This window comes from Gorilla gorilla, chromosome X (assembly GCF_029281585.2).
Source record: "Gorilla gorilla gorilla isolate KB3781 chromosome X, NHGRI_mGorGor1-v2.1_pri, whole genome shotgun sequence".
Classification (NCBI taxonomy): domain Eukaryota; kingdom Metazoa; phylum Chordata; class Mammalia; order Primates; family Hominidae; genus Gorilla; species Gorilla gorilla.
Window position 1 is genome coordinate 84,311,034 of NC_073247.2, and position 26,550 is coordinate 84,337,583.

Here is a 26,550-nt window from a genome sequence, read left to right on the forward strand (position 1 = left end):
CGTCCAGGATGACTTTGTGTTATGATATAACTTTGTTCACCCTCCATTTTGTATCCCTTCAATACTTATTCTGAAAATCTTGGGGGTGTTTTGGTGATGTGCTCTGTAACTAGAATGTAAGATCTTATGTTTCTTTTATTTATGTCTTCCCATAGTAACTAGTTAAAAGCTCTGCAGTCATTCATTCATCAAACATTTATCTGATATTAAGTGTACAGTACAGCTGAGGATTCAAAGATAAATTACGATGTGATCTCTGCTCTCAAGGAATTTGCATTCTTTTTTTTTTTTGAGACAGAGGAGTCTTGTTCTGTCGCCCAGGCTGGAGTGCCGTGGTGTGATCTCCTCTCGCTGCAAGCTCCGCCTCCCGGGTTCACGCCATTCTCCTGCCTCAGCCTGTCCAAGTAGCTGGGACTACAGGCGCCCGCCACCACGCCCAGCTAATTTTTTTATTTTTAGTAGAGACGGGGTTTCACCGTGGTCTCTATCTCCTGACCTCGTGATCCGCCCGCCTCGGCCTCCCAAAGTGCTGGGATTACAAGCGTGAGCCACCGCGCCCAGCCAGAATTTGCATTCTTATACAGAAGATGGGGCAAGTACACAAGAAACCAAAGGCAATGCAGAGTCAGACAATGAATGTAGGGTGCTTAGCCTACTTAATAAATAAGCATTAAGTACTAAATAACTGGCATTTAATAAATGGTAACTAGAATTCATCTTTGATGGCATTTGAGTGGGTCTTAGGAGGTGGGCAAGATTTTGCTTGGTGAAGATGGGAGCCAGGAGAGGGCATGCTGACTAGAATGAACAGCATAAACAGTAACACAAAAGGGAAAATTTCTAGTCGAGTTTAGCTAAAAGGGCCAGATCATGAAGAACATTGAATACCAGGCTAAAGAGAATAGACTACATTCTGTGGGAAATAGGAAAACATATTTAGACAGAAATAGTAAGGAAAAAAGATTTCTATAGCAGCAGTGTGTAGGAAAGATTAGTCATTAAAAGGCTAGGGGCAGTTAGAGTGCCACAATGGTCCAAATAAGAAGTGATAATGATTTTAAACTAGGGTGGGGGCAATGGGAACAAAGGAGATATAATGTACAGGGTAGGTTCAACAGGACTTTTTTATTACTTGGATATTGGTGAGAGGGAGGAAGATGGAAAAGGGTTGCTGAAAACTCTTAAATGTAAACTCTGGGTAAAGAAAAGACTAGAGGTAGCAATATAAGAAAGAGGGCAATCGGGAGGAAGAACTCATACAGTAGGGCAGAATAGACATAGATTCTGATTTTAAAAGTGTTGAAAAGTGTTTCAGAAATTAATGGGTTAAACAATTGCAGTGATACACACACACACGAAAACTGAAGTCATAAGAGTGGCTGAGCTAGGCAAGGGATGTGGCTTTCTCCACTGGGATGCCTAATAGTTATATCCAACAACATTTTGAAAACCAAGCTCCCAATTTCCCCACCCAAGTTCTTTCCACTCCTTTTCTATCTTTCATAGCTCAGTAAAGATACCAACATCTATCCAGTTGCCTAAGTCAGAAACCTGGGAGTTATTTGTGTTTCTTCCTTTCCTTCACCTGCAGATCCAGTCCATCAGAAATTTCCATCGGTTCTATGTCCAAGACGTGCCTTAAATACATTCACTTCTCTCACTCTGTACTGCCACCACTCTAGTCTGGATACTATTATCTCTCACTTAGATTAGACTTTCTGCAGTATCAACCTGGGCTTTGCTTCCATTCTTGCTGCCTTACAACCCATTATCTTTGCAGCCACCAGAGTGAACCTCCAAAAAAAGTAAATCAGATCATGTCACAAAGCCTGCCCCAGACTCTGGTGAAGACCTCTGAGCTAGGAAGAAGAGTGTCATTTTTGGAAATGCCTGTGTGTAAGAGTTTAGAGGAGAAAAAGATGTCAGAAAGAAGACAAGGAATGGTCAAAGACCCCTTTTTGTCATTAGAAATTCACTGGTGCCCTATGGAACAAAACAAAACAGGAGGTAGGGGAGGAAGCCAGATTGTGGGGGGTTTAAGAAGTGAAGCCAACACAGTTAAGCGTAGCTTCCTCTTTGAAAAAATGTGATTGTGAAAGGAAGTAGTCTAACAGCTTGAGGGGACGTCGGAGCCCAGAAATTTTTTTAAGATAAGAGAAAACTGCACATGTTTATAGAAAGGAGAAGCTACAGGAGTTGACTGAAAGGTGAGATCATGATGACTGGCAACATAAGGAGAAAATGAGACTTGTTCTGGGCCTTCAGGGATAGGCAGCGGAAAGAGGGCAGGAGATAGACTGGCCAACTGATACCCTAAATTCTGGACTCTTCTTGGATGACATGAAAAGGTATTGTTTCATGTGTCCTTTCTGATCTAGTAACAAATAGCTGAATGGCTCTAAACTGGAAACACTATCCAAGTACCCCATGCAATGTGGCAAGATGATTCAGCTATGGAGAAAGATAAATTGTTGCACAATGCTCTGGAATTGGCAACCTATTCCTGCAGCTAATCTCAAAGGGCGGCTAGACGCCTGCTCATGGTTAAGAAAGAGCACAAATCATGCCACAGGTCCCTCACCTCAATTTTCCACATTCGTAACACCCATATGTTTCTTAAACTGGGAAGAAAACCCTTCTCAATGCACTTTATTTGCAGTTGGAGGACTTGAGGTCAGACGAAGTAGGTTGAATCTTGGCTTCAAAGCTTGCTAGGGTGGTGACCCGGGGCAAGTTACTTGACTCACTTTCCTCAATCATTATTGCTAAAAGTAACATTCGAACCGGTAAGTTCAGGTTGGGCTGTGCCATATTTTTTTGGTGCTTTCCCCTGCTTTTCCCCAGAAGGGTAGGCAAACACATTACAAGGGCACCACCCTTCAGTGAATGAGCAGAGTCTTCTCTGCTCATTTCACTATCTGTCCAGTGACACTTCAACTGACCCTTGTCACACCACCCCCTTAATGTCATTTTCCTTGGAGAGTGTCGTTGTTGAGAATGTGATCGCTAGCGTCAGACTGCATGGGTTCAAATTTCAGCTCTATCACTTATTAGATGATTGATTTGGGGCAATTTACTTAAACCCTCAGTGCCTCAGGTAGCTTACTTGTAAGATGGCAGTATCTCTCTTACATGGCAATTGTGAAGATAAAATGGCTCACGCTAAGTGCCTATATAACAATGGCATTTGGTATGTGCTCAAATATTGGTTATTTAAGAGCCATTATGCCAAATATTTCTATATTTGGTGGGGAAGGGAGTTTCCCCCTACTGTCATCCTTACCCCCATACCACTACTGCACAAGTACTACTAGTGGTTTGAGAATAAGTTCTTGGTTTTTTGGCTTAGCCTTAAAAGAAATCACACATCTGCTAAATATAGGGTGACCATATCTTTCAAACTGAGACATTTTTTGAGAGTGACACAGTGCTATTGATAATTATGCCAGTAAAACAGGCATAAATGGGGGCTGCCCTGGACAAACCAACACCTGAGGTTACTCAAGTTAAAAAGGAAATGAATGTCTACCAAATATAAGAATAAAAATTGATGGCTGTATTTTTTAAAAAATAAAATAAATAAATAAAAAGGAAATGAAGACTACATGTGGAAAATAATCTCCACTGCATTAGTGCAGACAGTAGGTACTTGGTAAGTAGATAAAGGAATGGCAGAGGTTTTGCCAGCTGTGGTGAAGAACAACTTTTGCCCCACCAGTTGTGTAAGATTCCCAGAATGTAGTAAAATTTCATTAACCAGGATGGAACTGTAGAGACAATGTTCATCCTTGCTGGATAAATCCTGTTATAGAAAAGGCTAATGAATAGTATAAACAAGATTCTGCCAAATATTTTTAATATTTAGAAAAACAAGTTGTTTTAAAATACCCTTCATTAGGGAAGAAGCACCATTTGTACACAATTGAAAGGCTGAGTAAAAATGTTTTACTCATTCATCAGAAAATGTTCCCTACAGGCCAGGCGCGGTGGCTCACGAGTGTAATCCCAGCACTTTGGGAGGCTGAGGCAGGCGGATCACCTGAGATCAGGAGTTTGAGACCAGCCTGGCCAACATGGTGAAACCCCGTCTCTACTAGAAATACAAAAAAAATTAGCTGGGTGTGGTGGTGCATGCCTGTAATCCCAGCTACTCGGGAGGCTGAGACAGGAGAATCGCTTGAATCCGGGAGGCAGCGGTTGCAGTGAGCCGAGATCACCCCACTGCACTGTAGCCTGGGCGATAGAGCAAGACTCCGTCTTAAAAAAAAAAAAAAAGAAAAGAAAAGAAAAGAAAATGTTCCCTACAGATGTCAATAAGCCCGCTTGAATTTAGTAAGCCTTGTTTGAGTGGGTATGTATTTGAATGATTAAACTGCATTTCTTTACATATATTATCTAACATATTATGAAATGTATAATATACTATATATGTATTAATATATTAATATTATTCTACTTCAACCCAATGAATGAGCTTTGACTGTACTGTATAATTAAGCAGAGTATGTAGAATAAAGCCATGAAATAAACTCCAATCACAAAAACACATGTGAAGTTTTGCACATTGGCACCAGACATGATTTAATTGGAAATTCTTATTATTTATTCTATTTTCAAAACATAAGTGCTTTTTAAAAAAAAGTTTAACATGTCTTTTTAGTACCACACACTTAAAATGAACAAAATACAAGTCGAGTTTTCTTAAAAGTTGCTTTAAAAGTTAAATACCACTGTATGGGGACCACAATGACACAATTTCGTAAACTCAGAGAAATGCAGCCCTTCGAGTAAGTTCAGGCAAATGAGTGTGGGAAGGAGTGGATCTTTTGCCTGTGGCACTACAGATATACTCCCTGAGATTGGGGTACACTTACAACCAGTGAAAAGACAAATAGTTTCAGAACAGGTTGTAAACTTTCTTTAAAAGTGACCAGAAAATAATGTAGTCAGAAAGCTACTTACTGTGTGTTTCCATTTGCTCTGAGAGAAGTGCTGAAAAGGTTTGCTGTCCTCTCTTTGTTTCTACTATCTGTATTCTATCACCCTACTATATGCTTACTTATTCATTATATTCATAAGATTGTCACTGGTTCTGCAAGAATTGTTCAGAGAATCTCTCATCCCCACCCTCACCATTCCCATTATTGGGGAAAAACTTTAGAAATCCAAGATAAAGGAGGGGGTTGAAGTAGGAAGTTATCTAAGTGCAAAAAGGGAAGTTAGCAGAGTCTCTGCACAATTCAGGAGAAGGAGAGTTAGGAGAAACATTTGTCAAGCAAGGCTACCTACATATGGGACGAAGGAAGAGGACTGAAGCTATTCTTCCACCAATCTGTGTGTGTCAATCTGAGTCCACAGTCACACCTCTTCTCTCACATGCAACATTCTTACTCAGTCCATCAAATGTAGATACAGATTGATATACAGACACATCAAAACTGCTTACATTCAGAAAAATTCCCATGTATGCTTATACACACACACACACACACACACACATACACACACAAATATGTGTCTTTATAAGAAACAGACATATGCCCACAGATACCATGATATACAGGGATATGTACACTAGAATTAGGGAGTGAAAATATATATGAAAGAGTTTAAGAATAGATGGGGGGTAGGGTGTCAGGGAGTTGAGTTGGATGTGGTAGAAAGTAGGTGAGTGAGACAGAGACCAAGAGCACATGAAAAGAATGCTAAGTAGAGCACCTATAGACTGGACTGCTGTATTTATCTTTGCCGAATACAGACGCTTCAAATTATTGTCTGTGCTGTGTATTGGCCCATTTTTCAAAGGCAGGGATTAAGCGCATAAGGCTGTCTTCAGGGAACTAAGCCACCTCTGATTCCCTCTCTGTTCCCTATGTATAAGACATTGTCCAGGCATCGTCTCTCCTTTCCCTTCCTCTCTGGAATTGGGCTCCGGGCTCCATTTCTGGGTTATTCTGCATTTTCTGCTGCAAATACAACTCTGAGTACCAACAATCTTTATAAAATGTGATTTCAAGTGTTAGTTCAGAAATTCTTAAATATGCATGCTGTACTTGCATTTTTTTGATATTTCACCAAAGTGAGAGAGGCATTATGTGTGCAGACACAGAGAGGGCAACAGTAGAGACAATGATTCTACATATAAACAATTTTAAATCATCACTCAGTGTGAAGCAACCTGTAAGTAAGGAAGAAAACCATGATCCAGTACTCTCTTTTCCTAAGAAAAGGCACGTAGAATAGGTAATTCTAATTTATAGCAGCATAAATATTTAACAATTTAGAGTTTACTCATTTGAAATAATGTCCCAAAGTACCCACCACTCATATACACAATAAAATCACAAATAAGAAAAACCAAGCTTTAGGAATAAGTTATTATTAACACTTGCTCCCCAAACAGGAGTTAGAAACCTATGTTGGTAACAGATCTAGAGAATAAAAACACATGCAAACTTTTATGAATGATGAAAGAAATAAAGCCAATCATGACAGGCCTGGTTGAGTGTTCATTATACTCATAAGATTGTCACTGGTTCTGCAAGGTGAGCCTCCAGGTAAGTGTTCACTTCTTCTACAGTAGTTAGTTTATCGAAAAAGTTCTCTCTTCTTGGGAAGGATGGGACAGAAAGGGGCAGGGTTGGAGTGATTAGGCAATAACATTTTAGTTCCACGCACAATCAACCGAGGCAGGGACCAGCTGTCAAAAGGCTCCCAGAAGCCAGGAACCAAAGCCCTCATTGCATGGCACAGATGCTGTGGGGCAGGAACTCCTGCACGTAGGTGGCAGCTGCCTTGGAGAGGTAGGTCATGGTGCCAAACCTGCCACTGGGTGCACTGTCATACAGAAGAGTACAGATGCCAGATGCGGGATCCTTTGCCAACATGGTATCATCTGCGCCAAGGGTTTTCTGTTTGGTTTTTAAGGGTAGAAGAACATAGGGGAAAGGAAAAATTACCAATCCTACTAAGTAAAGTCCTGATTAGTATAATTCAGAACCTCCTCCCCAACACCAATTAGTTGGGCCCTAGACTGTTTAACCAGGAAGAAATAGGTTTATGGACAAAAGGGTGAATATGAGTTTGTATACAGGCATTTTTCACTAGGTCCCCAAATCATGTAAATTATTTAAAAATTATTAATCGTTTAGAATTTTCCCCATTATGATCAATTTCTAAAAGTTAAATATAATCATTCATCTATTGAGTCATACCTATTAATAGACAAATGTTAACACAAATCACCCTAGTAGAGCTTTGGTCTGACTCCTTCTAGTACTACTAATTTCAGCTTGTATTCTTTTATCCTGCATTTGATCATGATTTCTTTCTAAGGCGACTTAATTCAAATAGACTAAGTTTTCTGAGGCTAGAGGTCTATGCCTAAAAGGGAACACATTTTTAGATACATGGACTAACAGCAATCCATAATTTTTAAAATTAGAATCGTCTCAGAAAGCCCTGGATACTTTTCTTTTGCATCTCCTCCCAGTGGCTAACAGAATGAAAACACCTATTATATGTTTTGAAAATTTTTTTATTGCCAACAGTGCCTGTCCTTCACTTATGTGCTCCTACTGTTAATACAGGCAACATTTGGGACACTTTCAATAGTTTGTATTTTTGAATGTGGATAATTTCCTGGAAGAAGATTTACTAAGAAAATAAGAAAAATGTAGGAATAAAAGTTTCACTTTCTTATTTTCCTATAGGTGAATAGCAAAAGCAAAGCAAAACTAAAACCAAATCTCTTTTCCTCAATAGTTCAGAAAGGATATGCCATCAAATAGTTTCTTATTAAGTCCTTAAAGCTACAAAAAGCATTGTGATCAGAAATTTGAAATATGATGCTAATGGTATGCTTCAGGGCCTTTCAGGGAAAAGCATAAAGCCTCCTGAGTTCCAGGCAACTTTACCCTCTAACACAAACCAAAAACACATGGTGAAAGACAGAGGTCTTCCTGCGGCCTACTTCTTTTGCAAACAGAGCTCAGAGCCGCTACAAAGGGGGCCCAGAAAAGAAGTATGAGGAAGAGGGCACAAGAAAGTGACCGTGGCTCCTCAAAGACCTCTGAATGTCATCAGGTTGGAGTAAAAACATTTCTCTATTGAGAAAACAACAGGTTTGCCTACCTGTTCTTGAAGGAACAAGTCATTGGCAATATGCACTATTTTTTCCACAGCAATGATGCTTCCGATGCTATGAATTTCAATATCTGCCAGCATGGTGAGGACAAGGATGGCTTCAACCAGCAGCTGGCGGTACTCTGGCTGAGGTACACGATTCAGGACAGACTCCACATGAACAGAGAATTTAATCTCACCTGGAGTCATCTGTGATAGAGAAAAAGAAAATCACTTCCTAAGAGTCCATCATCCAAGAAACATCAATCACCTGCTCTGAAAGGCAGTAAAAACACTGTAGCCATGAGCATTGATTCAGCCCCCTTCAAAATAACTGAGTGAGTAAACTGCTTCAGTCTTTTTGGAGGGCAATCTGGCAACGCATAACAAGAGCTATAAGAGTGTCCATGCCCTCTAACCCATAATCCTATTTCTGAGAGTTCATCCTAAGATAGTAATTCAAAAGAGGAAGAAAGCTCCATATAGAAGAGTACTTATAGTAGCTTTAGTCACAAGTGTAAAACTAGAGGTAACCTAAACATGGGAATGGCATATCATGGCATAGCAACTTCATGAGTTTTTACATGACTGTTTATTAAAATCTGATCACTGTAAATAAAGGAAAAACTGAGGTAAAACTTAAAATTGTATGTATAATACATAAAAATTAGAATTATGTAAAACATCCATATACTATTAGATTAAAAAGGGGATTAAGAAATGTAAAGTTATTTTGGGGTGAAGGGGATTGAGAAGTATGCTTTAGTAAACTTGTATTGAGTATATCCTCTAGGGAGGCAATGTAGATTTGGAGTATAAAGACTTGGGTTCAAGTCTTATCTTTGTTAGTTACTAGTTATACAACCTTAGACAATTAATCTCTAAATTTGTTTCCTTATCCATAAATTAGGAATGATAATTCCTTCTTTACCTATTTTACATAATGGTGTTTAAGGCCAAATTTAAAAATGTAAAAATAATGTTTGAAGACTCTTAAAGGTACTATTCAGGTATGTATTATTAATTATATGAACATTTCACTCTTGCGTAAAGGTAGAGAAAAGACAAATGGGGGACATGGCATTCTTGATTAGAGAAAAGGCCTGTAGGCAATAGTGAAGCCCTGAAGCATAACATTAGCTTTCTGTACCTGTCCCCCAAGATGCTATCTGAAACAACCCCAGCATTTTTGAGAACTTTCTACTATTGAATCTTACTACTTCAATCATGCTAACACTAGCTCCTTTGTTGACTCTGTGTAAAAGCTAGTTTTTATAATTTCTGTGTAGTTTGGACAAAAAGGAAAATATAAAAGCATCTGATAATCTATGTCTGTGGTTCATGGTAATATTTTCCAACCATGGTTATATATCAGAATCATTCTATAGTTTAAAAAAAATATAGATGCTCACGTCCCATCCCTGGAGATTCTAATCCACTAAATTGGAAATTGGAACCCAGGTTACCCCAACATATAGTTGTAGCTAACAACCACTGGTTTATGTTCTAATGGTCTACAAACATCCTACTAGAGAAAGGTGGGAATGTGAAGGATGGGAGACATGAGAAGTCATGCATTCATAGATTTTGATCCCTCTGCCTTGTCTAACCCTCACAACGCTCACATAAGCCGGCCTAACTTAATCAACCATTAAAAGAATTTGTCTTCATATAAAGTAATCCATACTTATTCCATAATATTCTTTCAATTAAAAAAATTCTCTTTTCTTCAAATGCATTTCATGTTCAGTTGATTTATAAAAGCATAGATCTGTCACTTTGAAAAGTAAGTGATCACTGGGATACTTTAGCCAGAAAAGTTATCAGTCACATAAATGTGCAAGAAAGAGACTCTTACCTCTCTAGTGGTAGAAGAAGGAAGGACAAACCCTTCGACAGAAAGTCCGTGACACTGCAAAACAGAAAAAAACCATATCACCAAGGACAGACAAACAACGGGGAGGCTATGAGGAGACACTGTATTTCTAAGTGTGCCTCATGTGGTATATGCTGAGTAATCACAGACTAGCAAGGGGCTCTGCAGTCCAAGTGCCCTTGCCATGGGGTTGTGATTCCTAAGTGCCAAGAGGCAGGATTGGACTATAGGAGACCTAAGGTTCATCCTCTACTTAGGGAAATGGAATGAGTAGGAAAGCTCTATCTTTTGGGATAGACTAGTCCCAAATATTCAGAGACTATCTGGAAAGATATCATACTAGGTCGCACGGCCATCACAAACAGGCCTTAGAAAACAATTTTAGGCCATAGGAAAAAACTCAAGACATGCATTTATTTATTTACTTATATTTTAGTGAGCAAAAGTTTTCCTTTTTTTTAACACTTGTTTTTTTTTATTATTATACTTTAAGTTTTAGGGTACATGTGCACAACGTGCAGGTTTGTTACATGTGTATACATGTGCCATGTGAGTGTGCTGCACCCGTTAACTCGTCATTTACATTAGGTATATCTCCTAATGCTATCCCTCCCCCCTCCCCCCACCCCACAACAGGCCCCGGGGTGTGATGTTCCCCTTCCTGTGTCCATGTGTTCCCATTGTTCAATTCCCACCTATGAGTGAGAACACGCAGTGTTTGGTTTTCTGTCCTTGGGATAGTTTGGTGAGCACAAGTTTTATTTACACACTGTATCCATAAGCAGATGCATATATTCTTATACAAGTAATTTCCAAAAATGTGTAAGAAATGACTATCATTTGTTAATAAACCAAAACACATATTAAAATCAAGGGATTTTAGATACTTCATTTTGTGGTGTTCTCAGTACAAATGGTGCACACCTGATTTGAAACATATAAAAAGTATAAACTACAGCAGTCCAAAATGCAAGTATTAATTTCATGGCACTCCAACAGCTATAAAATTTGTTTAACTCAACATGTATGCTTTTCACAAAATTCTATAAGAATTTTTCATCTGTGGATGTAGAGTTTGGATCACTTTTCAGAAATGGCAAGTGTGCAATTTTGCCATGTTATGATTGATTAATAAAAAAGATGTTTATAAAAAACCTTGGGTCTCCATTCCAAGATGGCCAAATAGGAACAGCTCCAGTCTGCAGCTCCCAGTGTGATCAATGCAGAAGACAGGTGATTTTTGCATTTCCAACTGAGGTACCTGGTTCATCTCATTAGGACTGGTTGGACAATGGGTGCAGCCCACGGAGGGCAAGCCAAAACAGGGTGGGGCATCACCTCACCCGGGAAGCGCAAGGGGTTGGGGGATTTCCCTTTCCTAGCCAAGGGAAGCCGTGACAGACTGTACTTGGAAAATAGAGACACTCCCGCCCAAATACTGCACTTTTCCAGTGGTCTTAGCAAATAGCACACCAGGAGATTATATCCCACGCCTGGCTCACCAGGTCCCATGCCCACAGAGCCTTGCCCACTGCTAGTGCAGCACTCTGAGATCGAACTGCAAGGCAGCAGCCTGGCTGGTGGAGGGGTGTTCGCCATTGCTGAGGCGTGAGTAGGTAAACAAAGCTGCCTGGGAAGCTCGAACTGGGTGGAGCCTACCTCAGCTCAGCAAGGCCTGTTGCCTCTGTACATTCCACCTCTGGTGGGAGGGCATAGCTGAACAAAAGGCAGCAGAAACTTCTGCAGACTTGAACGTCCCTGTCTGACAGCTCTCAAGAGAGCAGTGGTTCTCCCAGCACAGTGTTTGAGCTCTGAGAAAGGACAGACTGCCTCCTCAAGTGGGTCCCTGACCCCCGTGTAGCTTAACTGGGAGACACCTCCTACTAGGGGCTGAATGACACCACATACAGGCAGGGGCCCCCTGAGACGAAGCTTCCAGAGGAAGCATCAGGCAGCAGTATTTGCTGTTCTGCAGCCTCTGCTGGTGATAACCAGGCAAAGAGGGTCTGGAGTGGACCTCCAGCAAACTCCAACAGACCTGCAGCTGAGAGACCTGACTGCAAGAAGGAAAACTAACAAACAGAAAGGAATAGCATCAACATCAACAGAAAGGACATCCACATCAAAACCCCATCTGTAGGTCACCAACATCAAAGACCAAAGGTAGATAAAACCATAAAGATGGGGAGAAACCAGAGCAGAAAAGCTGAAAATTCTAAAACCCAGAGCGCCTCTTCTCCTCCAAAGGATCGCAGCTCCTCACCAGCAACGGAACAAAGCTGGATGGAGAATGACTTTGACAAGCTGACAGAGAAGTAGGCTTCAGAAGGTTGGTAACAACAAACTTCTCTGAGCTAAAGGAGGATGTTTGAACCCATCACAAGGAAGGTAAAAACCTTGAAAAAAGATTAGATGAATGGCTAACTAGAATAAACAGCGTAGAGAAGACCTTAAGTGACCTGATGGAGCTGCAAACCACGACACGAGAACTACGTGACGCATGCACAAGCTTCAGTACTCAACTCAATCAAGTGGAAGAAAGGATATCAGTGACTGAAGACTGAATTAATGAAATAAAGCAAGAAGAGAAGTGTAGACAAAAAAGGGTAAAAAGAAACGAACAAAGCCTCCAAGAAATATGGGACTATGTGAAAAGACCAAACCTACGTCTGATTGGTGTACCTGAAAGTGACAGGGAGAATGGAACCAAGTTGGAAAACACTCTGCAGGATACTATCCAGGAGAACTTCCCCAAACTAGCAAGGCAGGCCAACATTCAAATTCAGGAAATAAAGAGAACAACACAAAGATACTTCTCAAAAACAGCAACACCAAGACACATAATTGTCAGATTCACCCAGGTTGAAATGAAGGAAAAAAATGTTAAGGGCAGCCAGAGAGAAAGGGTGGGTTACCCACAAAGGGAAGCCCATCAAACTAAGAGCTGATCTCTCAGCAGAAACTCTACAAGCCAGAAGAGAGTGGGGGCCGATATTCAACATTCTTAAAGAAAAGAAATTTCAACCCAGAATTTCATATCCAGCCAAACTAAGCTTCAGAAGTGAAGGAGAAATAAAATCCTTTACAGACAAGCAAATGCTGAGAGATTCTGTCACCACAAGGCCTGCCTTACAAGAGCTCCTGAAGGAAGCAATAAACATGGAAAGGAACAACTGGTACCAGCCACTGCAAAAACATGCCAAATTGTAAAGACTATCAATGCTAGGAAGAAACTGCATTAACTAACGAGCAAAATCACTAGCTAACATCATAATGACAGGATCAAATTTACACGTAACAATATTAACCTTAATGTGAATGGGCTAAATGCTGCAATTAAAAGACACAGACTGGCAAATTGGATAAAGAGTCAAGACCCATCAGTGTGCAGTATTCAGGAGACCCATCTCTCGTGCAGAGACACACATAGGCTCAAAATAAAGGGATGGAAGAAGATCTCCCAAGCAAATGGAAAGCAAAAAAAAGCAGGATTTGCAATCCTAGTATCTGATAAAACAGACTTTAAACCAACAAAGATCAAAAGAGACAAAGAAGGCCATTCCATAACGGTAAAGGGATCAATTCAACAAGAAGAGCTAACTATCCTAATATACATGCACCCAATACAGGAGCACTCAGATTCATAAAGCAAGTCCTTAGAGACCTAGAAAGAGACTCAGACTCCCACACAATAATAATGGCAGACTTTAAAACCCCATGTCAATATTAGACAGATCAACGAGACAGAAGGTTAACAAGGATATCCAGGACTTGAACTCAGCTCTGCACCAAGCACACCTAATAGATATCTACAGAACTCTCCACCCCAAACCAACGGAATATACATTCTTGTCAGCACCACATGGCACTTATTCTAAAATTGACCACATAGTTGGAAGTAAAGCACTTCTCAGCAAATGTAAAAGAACAGAAATCACAACAAACTGTCTCTCAGACCACAGTGCAATCAAATTAGAACTCAGGATTAATAAACTAACTCAATACTGCACAACTACATGGAAACTGAACAACCTGCTCCTGAATGAATACCGGGTACATAACGAAATGAAGGCAGAAATAAAGGTGTTCTTTGAAACCAATGAGAACAAAGACACAACATACCAGAATCTCTGGGACACATTCAAAGCAGTGTGTAGAGGGAAATTTATACACTAAATGCCCACAAGAGAAAGCAGGAAAGATCTAAAATTGACACCCTAACATCACAATTAAAAGAACTAGAGAAGCAAGAGCAAACAAATGCAAAAGCTAGCGGAAGGTAAGAAATAACTAAGATCAGAGCAGAATTGAAGGAGACAGAGACACAAAAAACCCTTCAAAAGATCAATGAATCCAGGAGCTGGTTTTTTGAAAAGATCAACAAAATTGATAGACTGCTAGCTACACTAACAAAGAAGAAAAGAATCAAATAGACACAATAAAAAATGATAACGGGGATATCACCACCAATCCCACAGAAATACAAAATACCATCAGAGAATACTATAAACACCTCTATGCAAATAAACTAGAAAATCTAGAAGAAATGGATAAATTCCTGGACACACACACCCTCTCAAGACTAAACCAGGAAGAAACTGAATCTCTGAATAGACCAATAACAGGTTCTGAAATTGAGGCAATAGTTAATAGCCTACCAACCAAAAAAAAGTCCAGGACCAGAGGGATTCACAGCCAAATTCTAACAGAGGTACAGAGAGGAGCTGGTACCATTCCTTCTGAAACTATTCCAATCAATAGAAAAAGAGGAAATCCTCTCTAACTCAGTTTATGAGGCCAGCATCATCCTGATACCAAAGCCTGGCAGAGACACAACCAAAAAAGAGAATGTTAGACCAATATCCCTGATGAACATCAATGGGAAAATCCTCAGTAAAATACTGGCAAACCGAATCCAGTAGCACATCAAAAAGCTTATCAACCATGATCGAGTCGGCTTCATCCCTGGGATGCAAGGCTGCTTCAACATATGCAAATCAATAAAAGTAATCCATCACATAAACAGAACCATCGACAAAAACCACATGATTATCTCAATAGATGCAGAAAAGGCCTTCAACAAAATTCAAAAGCCCTTCATGCTAAAAACTCTCAATAAATTAGGTATTGATGGAACATATCTCAAAATAATAAGAGCTTTTTAAGACAAACCCCCAGCCAATATCATACTGAATGGGCAAAAATTGGAAGCATTGCCTTTGAAAACTGGCACAAGACAGGGATGCCCTCTCTCACTATTCCTATTCAACATAGTGTTGGAAGTTCTGGACAGGGCAATGAGACAAGAGAAAGAAATAAAGGGTATTCAATTAGGAAAAGAGGAGGTCAAATTGTCCCTGTTTGCACATGACATGATTGTATATTTAGAAAACCCCATCGTCTCAGCCCAAAATCTCCTTAAGCTGATAAGCAACTTCAGCAAAGTCTCAGGATACAAAATCAATGTGCAAAATTCACAAGCATTCCTATATACTAATAATAAACAGAGATCCAAATCATGAGTGAACTCCCATTCACAATTGCTTCAAAGAGAATAAAATACCTAGGAATCCAATGTACAAGGGATGTGAAGGACCTCTTCAAGGAGAACTACAAACCACTGCTCAAGGAAATAAGAGAGGACACAAACACATGGAAGAACATTCCATGCTCATGGATAGGAAGAACCAATATCATGAAAATGGCCATACTGCTCAAGATAATTTATAGATTCAATGCCATCCCCATCAAGCTACCAATGACTTTCTTCACAGAATTTGAAAAAAACTACTTTAAAGTTCATATGGAACCAAAAAAGAGCCCGCATTGCCAAGTCAATCCTAAGAAAAAGAAGAAAGCTGGAGGCATCACGCTACCTGACTTCAAACTATACTACAAGGCTACAGTAACCAAAACAGCACGGTACTGCTACCAAAACAGAGATATAGACCAATGGGACAGAAGAGAGGCCTCAGAAATAACACTACACACCTACAACCATCTGATCTTTGACAAACCTGACAAAAACAAGAAATGGGGAAAGGAATCCCTATTTAATCAATGGTGTTGGGAAAACTGGCTAGCCATATGTAGAAAGCTGAAACTGGATCCCTTCTTTACACCTCATACAAAAATTAATTCAAGATGGATTAAAGACTTAAATGTTAGACCTAAAACCATAAAAGCCCTAGAAGAAAACCTAGGCAATAGGCATGTGCAAGGACTTCATCACTAAAACACGAAAAGCAATTGCAACAAAAGCCAAAATAAACAAATGGGATCTAATTAAACTAAAGAGCTTCTGTACAGCAAAAGAAACTACCATCAGAGTGAACAGGCAACCTACAGAATGGGAGAAAATTTTTGCAATCTACCCATCTGACAAAGGGCTAATATACAGAATCTACAAAGAATTTAAACAAATTTACAAGAAAAAATTAAACAACCCCATCAAAAAGTGGGCAAAGGATATGAACAGACACTTCTCAAAAGACATTTATGCAGGTAACAGACATGTGAAAAAATGCTCATCATAACTGGTCATCAGAGAAATGCAAATGAAAACCACAATGAGATACCATCTCACACCAGTTAGAATGGTGATCATTAAAAAGTCAGGAAACAACAAATGCTGGAGAGGATGTGGATAAATAGGAACGCTTTTACACTGCTGGTTGGAGTGTAAACTAGTTCAACCATTGTGGAAGACAGTGTGGTGATTCCTCAAGGATCTAGAGCTAGAAATACCATTCGACCCAGCAACCCCATTACTAGGTATATACCCAAAGTATTATAAATCATGCTACTATAAAGATACATGCACATGTATGTTTATTGTGGCACTATTCACAATAGCAAAGACTTGGGACCAATGCAAATGCCCATCAATGATAGACTGGATTAAGAAAATGTGGCACATATATACCATGGAATACTATGCAGCCATAAAAAAGCATGAGTTCATGTCCTTTGCAGGGACATAGACGAAGCTGGAAACCATCATTCTGAGCAAACTATCACAAGGACAGAAAACCAAACACCACATGTTCTCACTCATAGGTGGGAACTGAACAATGAGAACACTTGGTCTCAGGGTGGGGAACATTACATACCAGGTCTGTCGTGGGGTGGGGGGCGAGGGGAGGGATAGCATTGGGAGAAATACCTAATGTAAATGATGGGTTGATGGGTGCAGTGGGCCAGCATGGCACATGTATACCTATGTAACGAGTTTGCACATTGTGCTCATGTACCCTAGAACTTAAAGTATAATTAAAAAAAAAGAAAAAAAAACCTTTACAGAATTTAAAGAGTATTCACACAAATCAAATTTGTCATTCCTAGCACACCAATACTTTTAGAATTTTAAAGTCATTTATAGAACTGGCTATTGTCCATATTACAGTATTCAACAAAACTATCTGTTACTGGGTATAACTCTAAATATCTTTATAACAAAGCTTTCAGAAATGCCAATTTTAATTACTGTACATTGCATGTTGTATATGAGAGATATTGGTTTATGAATGATTTAAAACAATATATTTTCATTTAAATTTTAAGTGCTTTTCTTTGAACATAAAGTCTTAATTTGAAAATGAAATCAAGACATGCATTTATCGGACATGTACTGTTACTACATTTGCTAGCTAAGCATCCCATCCCTTCATAAATACTCATACCCTGCTCTTGTTTTTCCACAGTACTTATCATCTTTTAACATTCTAGATACTTTGCTTATTTACTGTTTATTATTTATAATTTGTTCCTCCCTAGTAGAATATAAGTTCAAGGAGAATGAAGATTATTGTCTGTTTTGTTCTTTGCTGTATGAGCACATAGAACATTGCCATAATCCATGCATAACTGAAGAGATAAAATAATATCTGTCACCATTGTGCTATAGAAGTTAGCTGCAAAAAAAGCAAGTTATCAGTACTCTTTAAAGGAAGATTGCCAGAGCCCATAGTCTGAGGAATCAACTTTTACCTTTCCAAAAGATCACCTGATTCTGTCCTTGGAAGAATATCCATGCCCAAAGGGGAAAAAACATAACTAAAGGGTTTTAAGTCCTGGATGAAGTGATCTTCAGGTCCTTATTAAAGCCAGTGATGCAGAAAGTGGCACCTAAGAGACTATGAATGAGACCTATGCTGAGCATAATAGTGTTCTTGGCCCTCTAAAACTGTCACCACCATAATAGTGTGGCATGCCCTTAAATTTCTTTGGCCAAATAGGCCTTCAAAAGAAAAATAAATATTGGTCACATCAAAGAGTCTCCGAACTATTACCATCATTATGACTTTGCATTTTTTTAGTAGTTTTCATCTAAGAAAAAATATAGGTAATAACTCCTAACACAAACTCCCCAAGTACTGCATTTGTTTTACTCTACTGATACTTGGTTTTACTCTACTGATACATTTGTTTTACTCTACTGATAGCACGTTGCTACAAATAACATTTACAACCCTCCACAGCTACAAAGAAAGTTAGCTCTTTAGTAACAAATTCATTTGATTAGCAGCAAGTGTATCACAATGTCCAACTATGGCCAGAAGCAGAGAGGTGATGATTTTAAAAGTCTAATTTAGAAACAAGACTATGGCAACAATAATAGAAAGAGACTAAATTATTAATAATGCCACAATAACAAATCAACTGTTTCATTTTTATGTTTTCTTGGTTTTGTCTATCTGAGTTATGACTTTTACATAATTGCAGTGATTATATTACAGTCATGTCATATCTCTGCCAAGGAGACTGAGAATTTCAAGGGGCAAAAATGAGACATCAACAATGTATTATGCTCACCTTCTGCAAAACTTTCCATACTTTCTGATAAAATCCAACTGGAACTCTATTCAGTGCCCCATCCAGCCTTCTTCGGCGTTGCCATTGACCTTGACGACTATCTTTAGATGACTGGTGATCATATGCACTAGGAAAGGACCCACTACTTGGAGTCATAGAGGTTCCAGGTGACTTGGAAGAGGAGAGGAAAGAACATAAATCAAAAGTTATCTCTGTTTCCATGATGAAGTCTTTGAACTTTTTTTTTTTTTTGAGACGGAGTCTTGCTCTGTCGCCCAGGCTGGAGTGCAGTGGCGTTGAGCAATCTCGGCTCACTGCAAGCTCTGCCTCCCGGGTTCATGCCATTCTCCTGCCTCAGCCTCCCGAGTAGCTAGGACTACAGGCGCCCGCCACCATGCTCGGCTAATTTTTTGTATTTTTAGTAGAGACGGGGTTTCACCGTGTTAGCCAGGATGGTCTTGATCTCCTGACCTCATGATCTGCCCGCCTGGGCCTCCCAAAGTGCTGGGATTACAGGCGTGAGCCACCACGCCCGGCCCAAGTCTTTGAACTTTATAGTGAACAATAAACCTACTCTGCAGAATTATAAACCAAATATTAAGTGAAGCAGCCAAGACAAAGAGGTTATAGTGAAGCTAGTAGACTTATATGTAGCTAGCAGTGCTGTACGCTGGTATAATCCTTTTTGAAAGCAATCTGGTGATACATGAGAAAAGCCATAAAAATACTGATGATTTGGGACGTTCTTAGCTGTCTCTTGACCTGATTATCTCTGTTAAACTTCTAGCTCGTCCATGGTTTAGTTTGTTGCCCTCATGGGCCATAAGATGAGCCATAATAAATTTAAAACTGAAATCATACCAAGTATGTTCTCTAACCACAACAGAAGCCAGTAATAGAAAGAAATTAAGGAAATTTACAAATGTGGAAATTAACACACTTCTTAATAATAAATGCATTAAGGAAAAAATCACTAGCAAAATTAGAAAATAATGAAATGAATGAAAACGAAAGCACAACATAGCAAAACTTATGGGATGCAGCTAAAACAGCACTTAACGAACAATTTATGTTATAAATGCCTATATTAAAGAAAGGATAAATGTCTCAAATCAATAAACAAACTTTCCATTTGAAGACAATAAAGAAAGAAGAGCAAACTAAATTGAAAGCAAGCAGAAGGAAGGAAATAATAAGGATTAGAGTGGAAAGAAATGAAAGAGACTAGAAACACAATAGGGAAAGCATATGAATCCCCAATTTTTTCCTATGAAAATATCAACAAAATAGACAAATCATTAGATAGAAGGACCAAGAAAAAAAGGGGAAATAAAGACCTCAATTCTGACCTTCAGAAAGAAAAAGGATTATAAGGGCATACCATCCGCAGCCATATGCGGACAAATTACATAATCTCAATGAAACAGACAAATTCCTAGAAAGACACAAACTACCCAAACCAACTCATAAAGAAACATAACATCTTAATAGACCTATTACAAACAAATATATCAAATTAGTAAGTACAAAACTTCCTTCAAAGTATGGGTTCTTGGCTCGTGGTGCATGGGCATATGGCTTGTGCCTGTATTCCCAGCTACTCGGGAGGCTGAGGCGGAAGGATTGCATGAGCCCCGGAGTTTGAGACCACCTTGGGTGATATCGTTAGACTCTGTCTCAAATGAACAAACAAACAAATAAACAAACGTTCCCACATAGTAGTAAAGCCCATGCACAGATGGGTTAACTGGTTAATTCTACAAAACATTTAAAGAGGAATTAATACTAGCTCTTCACAATCTCTTCCAGAAAAGAGAAGGGAACACTTCCCAAGTCATTCTATGAGGCCAATATTACCCAAATACCAAAATCAGACAAAGATGTCACCAGAAAACTACAGTCCAATATCCTTTATGAATATAGATGCAAAAATCCTCCAGGAAATACTAGAAAACTAAATTCAGTGATATACTAAAAGGATTATACAACATGAAGTGGGACTGATTACAGAAATTCAAGGCTGTTTTAACATCTGAACATCAATTAATGTAATACACTACATCAACAGAATAAAAGATAAAAAACGCATCATCTTAATAGATACAGAAAAAAACACATAACAAAATTCGACACACCTTCATGATAAAAACACTCAACAAACTAGGAACAGAAGGGAACCTCCTCAATCTAATAAAAGTTTAGATTTTTTTCCTACAACAACCCACAGCTAACATCATAATGAGTGGTTGAAGACTGAATCTTTCCCCCCGAAGATCAGAACAAGACAAGAATGTCCACTCTTATCACTTGTATTCAACATTTTATGGGGGGCCTGAACCAGGGAGATTAAGTAAGAAAAGAAATAAAAGGCATCCAGATTGGAAAGGAAGAGGTGAAAACTCTATTTGCAGATGACATGATCTTGTATATAGAAAATTCTAAGGAATTCACTAACAAGCAACTACAACTAATAAATGAGTTCAGTGAAGTTTCATGATATAAGATCAATAACAAAAATCAATTAAATTTTACTTGAGTAGACATTTCACCAAAGATGATATACAAATAGCCACCACACACATGTAAAGATGCTCAACATCACTAATCATCATGGAAATGCGGATCAAACCACAGTGAGCTATCACCTCACACCTGTTAGGATGACCATGGTTAAAAAAACACCCAAAGATAACAGGTATTGGTGAGAATGTGAAGACATTAGGACCCTTGTACACTGTTGCTGGGAATGTAAAATTGTACAGCCGCTATGGAACACATTATGGAGGTTCCTCAAAAATTAAAAATAGAACTACCATATGATTCAGCAATCCCACTTCTGGATATTTATCCAAAAGAATTGAAGTCAGAATCTTGAAGAGATATTTGCATGCCCATGTTCAAATGCAGCATTATTCACAATAGTCAAGATATGAAAACAACCTAAATATATATTAACAACTGAATGGCAAAAGAAAATCTGGTAATACATAAAATGGAATATTATTCAGCCTTTAAAAAAGAAGGAAATTTTGCAAAATATGACAGTGTCGATGAACCTGGAGGATACTATGCTATAAGAAATAAGCCAGTCACAGAAGAACAAATTCTGTATGATTCCAGTTATGTAATGTATCTGAAACAGCCAAACTCATAGAAGCAGAGAGTAGAACGGTAGTTGTCAGGGGCTGGGTAGAGGGGAAAATGGGAACTTGCTATTCAATGGGTATAAAGTTTCAGTTATGTAAGATGAAAACGTTCTAGAGATCTACTGTACAACATCAAGCCTATAGTTAATGATACTATATTGTACACTTAAAAATTTTTTAAAGGATAGATCTCATGTTAAATGTCTTACTATAATAAAAAAATTAGTTGTATTTGTAAACAGCAGCAATGAACAATATTAAAATAAAATTAAGAAAACAATTCCATTAAAAATAACATTAAGAATAACAAAATATGTAGGAATAAATTTAACAAAAGAAGTCCAAAACAAATACTCTGAAAACTATAAAACATGTTGAAAGAAATTAAAGACCTAAATAAATTGAAATATAGTTCCATATTCATGGGTCAGAAGACTTAACATCATTAAGATGGCAATATTTCAAAAACTGATGTACAGACTGAACACAATCTCTATCAACATACCAGCTGGGATCTTTGCAGAAACTGACAAGCTGATCCTAACATTCATATTTAAAAAGAAGACTGAAGTTGGAGAGCTCACACTTCCTGATTTCAAAATTTACTCTAAAGCTATCAAAACTACAAAACTATCAAAACTGTGTCATATTGGTATAGGATAGACATATAGATCGATGGAATAGAACAGGGAGTTCAAAAATAAACCGTTATATTTTGGTCAATTAATTTTCAACAAGGACGCCAAGATAATTAAATGAGGGAAAAATAGCCTTTTCAACAAACGGTGCTGGAACAGTGACATCCACATGCAAAAGAATGAAGTTAAACTCTACCTTATACCACACACAAAAATTAAGCCCATTGTGCAGAAAAGAGTTAAGACAGTAGGCCAGAACTGCTATTCTTGGAAAGGCTTGCGTACAAGGTTGGCCCTTGGCTGGCATTTAGAAACTTAGAAACTTGGATTCTGGGAGAGTTCTCACCATTCCCAGAACTAATAACAGTGGCTTACCATGCCTAAACTGTACAAACGCTATGGTTTATGTTGAACGTTTGCTTTCTTTCTGGGAGTCCAGAGTTTTGATACACGCCAGACAGAGGCTGTTTACGTGACCAGCCCTCAACAAGAACAATGGGTGCTGAGTCTTTATGAGCTTCCTTGGTTGGCAATGACATCTTGTCACAACTCATTGCAGGGTGACTCTACTGACAGAGTACTCTGGAAGCTTGTGTCTGTCCCTAGACTTTGACCAATGACTCTTTTAATTTTTTTTTAACTTTTGTAGGTACATAGTAGGTTTACATATTTATGAGGTATATGAGACATTTTGTTACAGGCATACAATGCATAATAACCACATCAGGGTAAATGGGGTATCCATTATCTCAAGCAATTATCCTTCCTTTGTGTTACAAACAACCCAATTATACTTTTTATTATTTTAAAATGTACAATAAATTATTGTTTACTGTAGTTACACTGTGCCCAATGCATCTTGTACCCTTTAGGTGTAATAAACCGTAGCAGTGAGTATGACTATATGCTGAGTCCTATGAGTCTTCCTAGTGAATCATTAAATCTGAGGGTGATCTTGGGGATCTCTCCATACATAATCATAGACCTAAATATAACAGCTAACTCTATAAAACCCTTAGAACACAAATAGGAATAAATCTTTGTGACCTTGGATTAGGCAAAGCCTTCTTAGATATGACACCAAAAACATCATGATTAACAAAAGAAAAAATAGACAAACTGGACTTTGTGGAAATCAAAAATTTTTGTTGTTTGAAGAATACTTAATGGTAATGAGTGAAAAGACAACCCACAGGATGGGAGAAATATTTGCAAATTTTATATCTTAAAAGGGACTTGTAACCAGAATATATAAAGAATCCTTGCAACTCAACAATAAAAAGACAAAAAAAATTAAAATAGGTACAAATGTGAATTGACATTTCTCTAAAGAAGATAAACAAATGGCCACTGGGCACATGAAAAGACACTCATTATCATTAGCTATTAGGGAAATGCAAATCAAAACCACTATGAGATACCAGTTCACACCCATCAGGATGGCTATAATAAAAAAGATAGACAATTGTAAGGGTTGGTGAAGATGTAAAGAAATTGGAACTCTCATACTCTGCTGGTGGGAATGTAAAATGGTGCAGCCCTTTTGGACATGTCTGGCAGTTCTTCAGAATGCGAAACATAGTTACCATATGACCCAGCACTTCCACTCCTAGATATATATCCAAGAGAAGTGAAAACATTTGTCCATACAAAAACTTGTGCATGAAGGTTCACTGTAGAATTATTCATAGCAGCCAAAAAGTGGAAACAATCCAGGTGTCCATCAACTGATGAATGGATAAATAAAATGTGGTACATTAATTTAGTAGGATATTATTCAGCAATGAAAAAAATAAACTTTTGATACATGCTAAAACATAATGAACTTTGAAAAACTTATACTAAGTAAAGGATAAAATACATTGGGCAAAGTGGTTAACAGTTTAAATTCAGAAATAAATATAAGATAGAAGATAATAGAAATATTTTCTGAGAAAAGAACTTCTCACGTTTTAATTTGGGCCAAATGCCTAAATCACCAACCAATGCAATGTAAAAAAGAAAAGAGCCCCCAAACATTTCTATTGGCAAGTGACTATCGCACTGATCTATTGAGTAGATGAACTGCCATTTAATTATCTTCATTGTCTTGTTTATACCACCAAGATCCTAGGCTGTTGATTGTGAGGTCAAACCAGAAAGGGTATAGATCTGATAAAGTACAATTCAGACTGTTTTCCAAAGCCAAATATCAATCATTTTGAGTTTTTAAATTTTCTTCTATACCCCTGTCCTATGTTAGTGTGGATATGATAGAGTTGGCCAAGTCTTATTAGTTCATTACAGGGTATTTGATTTAGGTTAACCAAAATACTAATATTGTTTAGAATAATTTTCCATTTTTTGTTTGGTAATTGTCTAGCCTAAATCTCTTCAGCTTGAGAAATCTGAAATCATAGGCCATTATGAGTCTTTGATTTAAACCAAATAAATTTAATTAGAGGTCAGTCCTCCTAAATTGTAAGCTTCATGAGGGCAAGGACCACATCCATTTTGTTCACAGTGCCTGGCACAAAACTGGCACTCAATTAATATTTACTAAATGAATTCATAATCAGAAGAAAAGCTAACCCAGTGGCTTTCAAACTTAAAAATGCATCAGAATCATCTAAATAAAACAGATTACTGGGCCTCATCCACAGTCTTTCTGACTCTGTGTACTTAGGGTGGGACCAAGAATTTATACTTAACCAATACTTAGCAAATTGAATTTTGTTTTCTGAAATCGCAGAGAGGTTGGAGTTGAACTCCCTTCCCTATGTTATTGGAAAATAAATGAAAAGATTCACCCCCATATATGAAATTGCTTTATACTTATTTTAATTCTTGATTTTTTCTTTTTAATCAACCAGTATATGTCATGATTTATATAAGGGCATATTCAAAGCACATGTGAATGGCATATATGAGAAGATCACAGCAGTTACCATAAAAGACGGTGACATCAAATCTATACCCAGGGGATGACCACCATTGGACTATGAGAACAAATTGAGAAAATAAAATTTTAAAAGATATGAGGCCAGGAAACAATTATTTGTACTTTTAAGTCACTAGTAGAGTAAAAATACAGACTATTTCAGTATGTAGTCAGCACATAATCATTAAAAAGCTGATGAAATAGCTTTACTCTAGAAGCCATGGTGAAGGGAAAAGAAATAAAAATACCCTTATAATGATTTTTTTTCATAATCAGAAAAGAGGGCATTCTTGAGTGATAGGGAAAAAATGGCTTAGAACAATACAAAATACCAGACAGGCAGGTGAGGATGGAAGTTAATATTTAGAAATAAGAAAGTAATGCAAATTTAGGACTCTCAATCCTCTAAATTATAGTCCTAGTGATTTTGGCTCCCTTGAAAACCTATAGGTAGTGAATGTGTAGAAAAAACTTAAATGATGTAGCTGGGTAGGTCAAGTCTCAACATCATATTAATGTAGCTGGGAACATATACTTCAAGTTGTAAATATATAATGAACTTATAAGTAATACTGAGTGACTATCAACAATTATAAAATGTTTATCCAATAACTCTCAACCAAATCAAAGATTATTTACAAATAATGCCAATGTAACTAACTATTCAGTACTGAATGTAGTTCTTTCACGTTTCAAATAGGAAAATGTTCAGATTATTCAAATTATTTGAGAAAACTGTAAAGTGAACACAAGGCCCTTTCTTACTCCATTTTCATACTTATTCTTGCATAAATATAAATGCCATAGGGTATTTGATGAGTGTACTCAAGTTACCTCAAATTAAGCTTCAAGCACTGGCTCATTGTCTTCCTAAAAGGTTTCTAATTCCTTTTAAAAAAACCAAATAGCAAGACGGTGGCATGCCTTAGTCCCAGCCACTCTGGAGACTGAGGTAGGAGGATTGCGTGAATCCAGGATTTTGTGCCTGTTAATAGCCACTGCACTCCAGCCTGGACAACATAGTAAGACCCC

The 26,550-nt window shown here is 38.1% G+C and overlaps 1 protein-coding gene across 1 annotated transcript in view; it reads right to left on the bottom strand.

The window, feature by feature from the left end:
* Positions 1–4,550: 4,550 nt before the first annotated feature.
* Positions 4,551–26,550, bottom strand: part of PHKA1 (phosphorylase kinase regulatory subunit alpha 1) — a 134,774-nt gene continuing 112,774 nt past the window's right edge. The window contains exons 28-31 of the mRNA XM_004064391.4: positions 18,815–18,985; positions 9,983–10,036; positions 8,134–8,334; positions 4,551–6,911 (exon numbers count right to left, since the gene is read on the bottom strand). Of these exons, the coding sequence (XP_004064439.1) occupies positions 6,738–6,911; positions 8,134–8,334; positions 9,983–10,036; positions 18,815–18,985 (600 nt within the window). The 3' untranslated portion in view covers positions 4,551–6,737. The remainder of the gene's footprint in view (positions 6,912–8,133; positions 8,335–9,982; positions 10,037–18,814; positions 18,986–26,550) is intronic.